The 10381-nt window shown below is 38.6% G+C and overlaps 1 protein-coding gene across 2 annotated transcripts in view; it reads right to left on the bottom strand.

Annotated features, from left to right (window-relative positions):
• Window positions 1–8739: 8739 nt before the first annotated feature.
• PCOLCE2 (procollagen C-endopeptidase enhancer 2) overlaps window positions 8740–10381 on the bottom strand; it is a 147335-nt gene continuing 145693 nt past the window's right edge. For both annotated transcript variants that reach the window (XM_054714127.1, XM_054714128.1), the window contains one exon: window positions 8740–9245. In XM_054714127.1, coding sequence (XP_054570102.1) covers window positions 9115–9245 — 131 coding nt within the window. In that variant the 3' untranslated portion in view covers window positions 8740–9114. The remainder of the gene's footprint in view (window positions 9246–10381) is intronic.

The following is a 10381-nucleotide window of genomic DNA, read 5'->3' as shown; positions in this document are numbered from 1 at the left end:
ACAGAAAAGGCGGAAAACTCATGTAAAGGTCTTCTCAATGTAAGGAACGATTACAGAAACAATTAACAATGCGGGGGGGGGGGGGAGGGCGGGAATCTTGGTATTGAGAAGTAAGCACACTATCCCTGCATCTTGGAATCTACTAGGACAGTGTTTGGCAAACTCATTAGTCAACAGAGCCAAATATCAAAGTACAACGATTGAAATTTGTTTTGAGAGCCAAATTTTTTAAACTTAAACTTCTTCTAACGCCACTTCTTCAAAATAGACTCGCCCAGGCCATGGTATTTTGTGGAAGAGCCACGCTCAAGGGGCCAAAGAGCCGCATGTGGCTCGCGAGCCGCAGTTTGCCGATCACGGTTCTAGGAATTCACAGAAAAGCAACAGGAAACTGGGCAAAATAGTTGTAAAACATTTGAAAATGTCTTCTCAATGTGAGGAAAGAGTATAGAAAGGGGTTTGCCATCTTGGGGAAATTCTTGAAATAGAGCAATAAACTCACTATACCACAGCCTTTGAAACCACTAGGAATTCACTGAAAAGAAGCAATAAACTGGACAAAAAAGTTAGAAAACATGTGGACATAACTTCTCAACGTAAGGAAAGAGTATAGAAAGTGTTTTATACAATGCGGAGAAATCTGAGGAATAGAGCAAAAATAACACTATTCCTCAATTTTAGAAACTACTAGGAATTCACACTAAGTAAGCAGAAAACTGGACAAAATAGTTAGAAACCACGTGCAAATGTCTTCTCAATGTGAGGAAAGAGTACAGAAAGGGGTTTGCAATCTTGGGGTAATTCCTGAAATAGAGCAATAAACTCAGTATACCACAGTCTTTGAAACCACTAGGAATTCACTGAAAAGTAGCAGTAAAGTGTAAGAAATAGTTGGAAGAGAAGTGTAAATCACTTCTCAACTTCAGAAAAGAGTGCAGAAAGGCGTTTATACAATGCGGGGGAAATCCTGGTAAAGAGGGGTAAGATTACTGTATCTCAGTCCTAGGGAATTCAGAGAAAAGCAGCAGGAAATTGGACAAAACAGAGAACTCGTGGAAATGTCTTCTCAATGTGAGGAAAGAGTACAGAAAGGCGTTTATACTATGTGGGAAAAATCTTGGTAAATAGCAGTAAGCACACTATATACCTCAGTCTTAGAGAATACTAGAAATTCACAGAAAAGCAGTAGGAAACTGGACAAAATAGAAGACACGTGGAAATGACTGCTCATCGTGAGGAAAGAGACTACAGAAATCGGTTTGCAATCTTTGGGAAATTCCTGAATTAGAGCAATAAACACACTATACCACAGTCTTTGAAACCACTAGGAATTCACTGAAAAGTAGCAATAAACTAAGAAATAGTTGGAAAACAAGTGTAAATCACTTCTCAACTTCAGAAAAGTGTGTGGAAAGGTGTTTGTACCATGTGGGGATATCACTTAAATAGAGTAATAAGCACCCTATGGACAGTGCAAAAAACTACTAGGAATTCTCTGAAAAGTAGCAGTACTCTGGACAAAATAGTTAGAAAACACATAAATATGAATTCTCAATGTTAGGAAAGAGTACAGAAAGGGGTTTGTACAATGCGGAGAAATCCCTGAAATAGAGTAATAAGCACCATATAGCACAGCACAAGAAACCACTAGGAATTCAGTGAAAAGTAGCAATAAACTGGACAAAATAGTTAGAAAGCATGTGGAAATTACTTCTGAATGTGAGGGGAAAGTATAGAAAAGGTTTTGTATAATGTGGGGAATTCCCTGAAATAAAGCATTAAGTGCATTAAAGTTTATTTTTTTTCTAATATTAATAAAACCACATCAATTTTGTTAATAATTTCCTAGTATAGTTTTGTTCTTCTATCTATTTCTCCTCAACTTTTCTGTGACCTTATGTTTTAGGTATGTTTCAAATAATATATATTTGGATTTTCACTTCAAAGAATATTTCCCTTTTTTCTAAAACTTTGCTTTTACTATAGGAAACCTTGTGACTTAAGTCTTTGTTCATCCCTAATGCTTTCTATCTTCTTTGGATAGGGTTGGTTGTCCCTATCACAGCTCTTGGAGGGCAACCTCCTGAGGGCTGCTGGCCACAGCCGCTGCAAGTACAATGACATTTTAAGCAGCCTTGTACAAATAATGGGAAGTCACTTCCAATTCTTCCACTACTGAGTGAAAATAGATTTCCCAAAGACAGAGTTCGTCCTAGCAGACAGCCTGATCCAGTTAGCAGGGAATGAACAGAATAGGCATGTCAGGCTCACTTCTAATTTCAAGTCCTATAAAATGACCAATTATGATTTAGGCTATAAAAACAAAGGACTGAACTCTGTAAGTCAGGATAAGAGGGCTTTCCTCTGGGTCAATGAGTGTCCCTTCTAATGGGGGGAAGGCACTGGGTTTGCAATTCGGACTTCCAAACTTGATCGCCTTCTCTGTCTTGTGGGAGATGTGTGTTTGAACAAGTCACTAAATATACCTGAGCTTCAATTTCTATCACAAAATAAAGGCACTGAATTAGATTGCTAAGGAACACCATTTGAGTGCTAATGTTTCCTGGTTCTGTAGAGAAGAATTATAGTGTGTTTACATTATTGGATCCATCAGGCCCCTGAAGTTCTCAAAATAGCATTTTTTTGGTAAAGTGTAAATTGTTACAAAGACAGCCTTCTATGTAAATTTCAGGAATATTCTTTTTTACAGTGTCCCACTTTATATAAAAGTAGTACCATGGAGAAACCAAGATAGAAACCAAGATGGTGGCATACTAAACACCTGAACTTGCTGCCTTGCACAACCACTTCAAAACTACAACTAAAAGACAAAACAGATATCATTCAGAACCACAGGAAGGCTGCCTGAGTGGAAATTATACAACTAGAAGGAAAGAGAAAAGCACACTGAGACTCGGAGGAGGTACGGAGGTGCAGAAGTGAAGTGCGGAGGTACGGAGGCACACGCGGAAAGGGGCTGGCAACTGAGTATGCTGTTGTCTTTTTCAATCTGGAGGGAGACACAAGCTCCTGATTGCTCTGAACTCCAGTTCCGGGTGAGCCTCTGGGGACCCAGACTCATATGGGAAGAAACTGGACTGTCTAGCATCGGGCTGGAACATGAGGGCGGCTTTCTCTCAGAGGTGCTTGCAGCAATCATTGTTCCTGAATGGCGCTGCAGGACACAGAGACCTGGGGGACCTCTTTGGGGCAGGGCTGATGATCAGCTATTGCTGTTTGCTCCACCGTGGTGATTCCCTGAGACCCCGCCCCACCCAATTTACAACCCCACCCAAGCCGTGTGCAGAGGCTTTTGCATATGAATGGCCTGGCCCTTTTCTATCTAAAACCTAACATACTGCAGCTGGGTCAGAGAGCCCCAGAGCCTCCAAAAGAAGGCCCAAAGCTGGACAGCAGCTTGCATTGCTTCATAGCTGGGCCTCATCTGAGCACCTCCAAACCCCAAACAAAGAGGAGGAATCTGAAGATCTCTCCATAGCTCCTGCTGGATGGACACAGGCAGAGGCTGACTTTGCACCTCCGTGGAGATCGAAGAGCCAGTGTACCCAGTAGTCAGAGTGAGACCATCCAGACTACAACTCTCCAGATCCATAAGAAACACACTCAGGGGGCAGACTCAGCACCAAAGCCCCACTGAAGCAAGTCTTGCCAATAAGGATGTCTCCAGCACAGAAGTTCTCCCAACGTAGACACAACTGATCCTCACAGTCAGCTGGCCTGGAGGTCAATTCCTCCCAGTGATACCAAAAACAATCAAGGCTTAACTACAACAAGACTGTGCACAGAGCCTACAAAGGGGTGCACCAAGAGTGTCCACCTCAGGTAATTGGGGAGGCTGATCCACTGGGCCCTATGGGACATCTAGCACAAAAAGCCACTCTATCAACAAAGGGAAGCAGCTAAAATACAGAGACAAAGAAACATGCCACAAATGTAAGAAATGGAGGAAAGCAAACTACTGGATATAGAGTTCAAAACCATAGTTATAAGGTTACTCAAGAATCTTCTAGAAACCTCCAAGAAATTTAGTGAGACCCTCAAGGATATGAAAAAAGACCAACTAGAAATTAAACATACACTGACTGAAATAAAGAATAATATACTGAGATCCAACAGCAGACTAGAGGACCCCAAAAACCAAGTCAAAGAATTGAAATACAAAGAAGAAAAAACCACCCAACTGGAAATGCAAAAAGAAAAAAGAATCCAAAAATATGAAGATAGTGTAAGGAGCCTCTGGGACAACTTCAAGAGTGCCAACATCTGAATTATGGGGGTTCCAGAAGAAGAGAGAGAGCAAGATATTGAAAACCTATTTGAAGAAATAATGACAGAAAACTTCCCCTCCCTGGTGAAAAAAAAAAAATAGACTTACAAGTCAAGGAAGCGTAGAGAGGAATCCAAAGAGAACCACACCAAGACACATCAGAAATTAAAATGCCAAGGGCAAAAGACAAAGAGAGAATATTAAAAGCAGCAAGAGAAAAACTGTTAGTTACCTACAAGAAAGTAACCATATAATTTCCAGCTGATTTCTCAACAGAAACTATGCAGGCCAGAAGGGAGTGGCAAGAAATATTCAAAGTGATGAATAGCAAGAACCTACAACCAAGATTACTCTACCCAGCAAAGCTATCATTTAGAATTGAAGGTCAGATAAAGAGCTTCACAGATAAGAAAAAGCTAAAGGAGTTCATCACCACCAAACCAGTATTATATTAAATGCTAAAGGATATTCTTTAAGAAGAGAAAGAATAAAAAGGTAAAGATAAAAATTATGAATAACAAAGTGACAACAAATACATATGTATCAACAAGTGAGACTAAATATCAATTAAATAATAAAAACAATCCAAAACACTCAAACACTAGGAAGCTGAATAGCATGTTATTAAATATTGGTTGGGTTACCAAAGAAATCAAAGAAGAAATTAAAAACATCCTGGAAACTAATGACAATAAAAACACAGCAATCCAAAACCTATGGGACACAATGAAAGCAGTCCCGAGAGGGAAGTTTATAGCTCTACAGGCCTACCTCAAAAAAAAAAAAATAAATAAAACATGAAAAAAATGGTAGTAAAACATCTACCTCTACAACTCAAAGACCTAGAAAGAGAGTAACAAGAAAAGCCCAGAGTGAGCAGAAGGAAGGAGATAATAAAGATTAAAACAGAAATAAATGACATAAGAGAAGAAAAAAAACAATACAAAAGATCAAGAAATCCAAGAGCTGGTTCTTCGAAAGGATAAACAAGATTGATGAGCCTCTAGACACGCTCACCAAGAAGCAAAGAGAGAGGACCCAAATAAACAAAATCAGAAATGATAGAGGCAAAATAACAACAGACCCCACAGAAATAAAAGTGATTGTAAAAAAATACTATGAACAACTCTATTCTAACAAACTAGACAACCTGGAGGAAATGGACACATTCCTAGAAAAATACAACCTTCCAAAACTCAATCAGGAAGATTCTAAAAATTTCAATAGGCAGATAATTATGGAAGAAATTAAAGCAGTCATCAAAAAGCTTCCAGCAAACAAGAGCCTGGGGCCAGATGGCTTCATTCAAGGAAGAATTAAAACCTATCCTCCTCAGACTATTGCAGAAAATTCAAGGGGAAGGAACACTTCCAATCCTTCTATGAAGCCAGCATCACCCTAATACCAAAACCAGATAAAGACAACACAATGAAAGAGAATTATAGGCCAATATCCCTCATGAACATAGATGCCAAAATCCTCAACAAAATTCTAGCAAATAGGATCCAGCAGTATATAAGAAAGATCATACACCATGACCAAGTAGGATTTATCCCAGGGAAGCAAGGATGGTACAATATCCGCAAATTAATAAACGTGATATATCCCATAAACAAATTGAGAGACAAAAATCACATAGTTATATCAATTGATGCAGAAAAAGCATTTGACAAAATCCAACACCCTTTCTTGATGAAAACTCTCAACAAGGTGGGAATAGAAGGATCATACCTTAACATCATAAAAGCCATATATGACAAACCCACAGCCAACATCACGCTCAATGGGCAAAAACTAAAAGCATTTCTCCTAAGAACAGGAACAAGACAGGGATGCCCACTCTCACCACTCCTGTTCAACATAGTGCTGGAATTACTAGCCATTGCGATCAGACAAGAAGAAGAAATAGAAGGTATCCAAATTGGAAAAGAAGTAAAACTGTCCTTATTTGCAGATGACATGATACTGGACATAGAAAAACCTAAAGACTCAATCAAAAAATTATTAGGCTTAATAAATGAATTTTCAATGTAACAGGATACAAAATTAACGCCAATAAATCTATGGCATTTCTATGCACCAATAATGAACTTACAGAAAGAGAGACTAAAAGAGCAATCCCATTTACCACTGCACCAAAAAAATTAAGATACCTAGGAATAAACTTAACTAAGGAGGTAAAAGACCTATACGCAGAAAACTACAGGACACTGAAAAAAGAGACAGAGCAAGACGTAAACAGATGGAAGAAAATACCGTTTTCATGGATTGGTAGAATCAACATCATTAAAATGTCCATACTACCCAAAGCAATCTATAGACTCAATGCACTCCCCATTAAAATACCAACAGCATATTTCACAGACCTAGAATGATCTCTCCAAAAATTCATCTGGAATAAAAAAAGAGCCAAAACCGGTTTGGCTCAGTGGATAGAGCGTCAGCCTGCGGACTGAAGGGTCCCAGGTTCGATTCCGGTCAAGGGCATGTACCTTGGTTGCAGGTACATCCCCAGTGTGGGGTGTGCAGGAGGCAGCTGATCGATGTTTCTAGCTCTCTATCCTTCTTCCTTCCTCTCTGTAAAAAATCAATAAAATATATATATTAAAAAAAGACCCGAATAGCCACAGCAATACTGAGAAAGAAGAACAAAGTAGGTGGGATCTCAATACCAGATTTCAAGCTGTATTACAAAGCCACTGTTCTCAAAACAGCCTGGTACTGGCACAAGAACAGACATATAGATCAATGGACTAGAATAGGGAACCCAGAAACCGACCCAAACCACTATGCCCAATTAATATTTGACAAAGGAGGCATGAACATACAATGGAGTCAAGACAGTCTCTTCAATAAACGGTGTTAGGAAAATTGGACAGATAAATGCAAAAAAATGAAACTAGACCACCAACTTACACCATACACAAAAATAATTCAAAATGGATACAGGACTTAAACATAAGACAGGAAACCATAAAAATACTAGAGGAATCCACAGGCAGCAAAATCTCAGACATATGCCAAAAGAACTTCTTCACTGATACTGCTCCTAGGGCAATGGAAGCTAAAGAGAAAATAAACAAATGGGACCTCAACAAAATAAAAAGCTTTTGCAAAGCAAAAGAAACCATCAACAAAACAAGAAAGCCCACTACATGGGAGAACATATATGCCAATGTTATCACTGATAAGGGTTTAATCTCCAACATCTACAGGGAACTCATACAACTTAACAAAAGGAAGATAAACAATCCAATCAAAAAATGGGCAATGGACCTAAATAGAAACTTTTTGAAAGAAGACTGAAGGAAGGCCAAGAAACATATGAAAACATGCTCAGTCACTAATCATCCGAGAGATGAAAATCAAAATGACAATGCAGTACCATCTCACACCTGTCAGAATGGCTATCATCAACAAACCAATAAATGACAAATGTTGGCGAGGATGCGGAGAAAAAGGAACCCTGGTGCACTGCTGGTGGGAATGCAGACTGGTGCAGCCACTGTGGAGAACAGTATGGAGTTTCCTCAAAAAACTAAAAATGGAACTCCCATTTGACCCAGTGATCCCACTTCTAGGAATATACCCCAAGAAACTAGAAACATCAATCAGAAAGGATATATGCATCCTTATGTTCATAGCAGCACAATTTACCATAACTAAGATTTGGAAACTTCCTAAGTGCCCATCAGCAGATGAGTGGATTAAAAAACTGTGGTACATCTACACAGTGGAATACTATGCTGCACTAAAAAAGAAGGAATTCCTACCATTTGCTAACAACATGGATGAAACTGGAGAGCATTATGCTAAGTGTAATAAGTCAGTCAGAGAAAGATAAACATCACATGATCTCTCTCATCTATGGGAAATAATGCACAACATAAACTGGTGAACAAAAACAGATCCAGATACAGGAAAGCATGGATCAAACCTCAGAGGAAAGGTATGGGACAGTTGGGATAAGGGGGAGAGATCAACCAAAGGACTTGTATCTTAGTATTCCATTGTGTAGATGTACCACAGTTTTTTAATCCACTCATTGCATGCATATAAGCCTAACCAGTGGACACAGACAACAGGGGGGTGAGGGCATGAGTGGGGGGAGGGGGGAAGGTAATGGTGAAATGAGGACAAATAAAGAAATTAAGGAAAAAAATAAAAATAAAGTGAGTAAAAAATCTGATGAACAGAATAAACTGGTGAATATAATAGAATCAGCAGCATATCAGACAATTTTGGGGGGGAAGGAGGTATGGGGGGTGTGAGAAGAGACTGGACAAAAATCGTACACCTATGGATGAGGACAGTGGTGGGGGGGGTAAGGACAGAGGGTGTGGTGGAAACCGGGTGGAGGGGAGCTATGGGGGGAGAAAAGAGGAACAACTGTAATAATCTGAACAATAAAGATTTATTTTTAAAAAAAGTAGTACCATGGCTGTTACATATTCATTTAAAAATATTTTATTAAGCATCAACTTAAAAATGCAAGAAAAGAATATAACATCTTGAAGCAAATATTGCACTTATAAAATCTCCATTTTTACATCTTCACAAAACTCATTTCTAAAATACCCCTTTAGAGGCATGTATAAATAAACTGCTTTCAACTGTCACCACTCGATGCCATTAGGTTCCTGTCACTGCACTACAATTTCTGCTTCTATTGATGCAGGCATGAAACTTCCATCACACCTACCTTTGTGAAGAGTCAATCTTTCTGAATATTCAATATTCAATGTCATAATATTGTTTTTATACTGAGAAAAATAGATCTTTCAAAGGCAATGACAGAATGAAGCTTAAATGGACACATTTCACCGTTAACATTGCTTGTTTTCCAAGGCATTCAGGAACTTCTGATTCTTGGTCTTCAACATCATTACAAAGCTGTTGGGCATGATTTTGCCTCGCCCATCTTCACCCACTTGGCCCATAATAATGTAATTTTGACCTAAAAGATAAAGAATATAAGTTAATTTTTTTCCTCTATGTGTGCTTGTTTGAAACAATTTAGACTATAATTTTTATTATATATTGGTGCTGAATTTTATCAAATGCTTTTTTTGCATCTATTGATATGGTAATGTGATTTTATCCTTTAATTTGTTTATATGGTTTATCATGTTTATTGTTTTTTGAATGTTGTAGCAACCTTGCATCCAAATAAGTCCCACTTGATCATGGTGTATGATCTTTTTAATGCAATGCTATATTCGGTTTCCTAATATTTTGTTGAGGATTTTAGCATCCATGTTATAGAGGAATGTTGGGCTATAATTGTCTTCCTTTCTTGTGTCTTTATCTGGTTTTGGAGGTAGGATAATGCTGGCCTTGTAAAAAGAGTTTGGAAGTCTTCCTCTTGGATTTTTTGCAATAATTTGAGGACAGGTATTAAGTCTTCTTTGAATGTTTGGTAAAATTCACTTGTAGAGCCATTTGGCCAGGCTTTTGTTTGTTGGGAGGTTTTTTGTTTTTTTTAAATTATGATTACTGCTTCAATTTCACTAGTTGTAATCTGTCTATTCATATTCTCTGATTCTTCCTGATTTAGTTTTGGAAAGTTGTATGTTCCTAGGAACTTATCCATTTCTTCCAGATTTATTGGCATATAGTTATAATATTTTTTTTTTACAATCCTTTGTATATATTTGGTGTCAGTTGCTACTTCCCCTGTTTCATTTCTTATTTTATTTATTTGGTCCCCTCTCTTTTTTTCTTGATGAGTCTGGTTAAAGGTTTATCAGTCTTGTTTACCTTTCCAAAAAAGCAGCTATTGGCTTCATTAATGTTTTATATTGTACTAGTGGCCTGGTGAATGGGAATTGTGCACTGGTGGGGGGAGCATGGCCTATGGGGATTAGCCCACTGTGGGGGCACCACTCATCCTGGTCAGCCGAGTGGCGCTCCCATTGTGGGAGCTCACTGACCACCAGGGGGCAGCTGCTGCATTGTGCGTCTTCCCCCTGGTGGTCTGTGTACATGATAGTGACTGGTCAACCGGTCGTTCTGGTCGTTCCACTGTTCAGTCATTGGGCTTTTATCATATAAGATTTTTAGACTATATTTCATTTATTTCTGCTCTGGTAT

The sequence above is a fragment of the Eptesicus fuscus genome, chromosome 3 (assembly GCF_027574615.1).
Source record: "Eptesicus fuscus isolate TK198812 chromosome 3, DD_ASM_mEF_20220401, whole genome shotgun sequence".
Classification (NCBI taxonomy): Eukaryota; Metazoa; Chordata; class Mammalia; order Chiroptera; family Vespertilionidae; genus Eptesicus; species Eptesicus fuscus.
The sequence above is the reverse complement of the archived record's forward strand: the minus strand, read 5'-3'. Positions and strand labels throughout refer to the sequence as shown.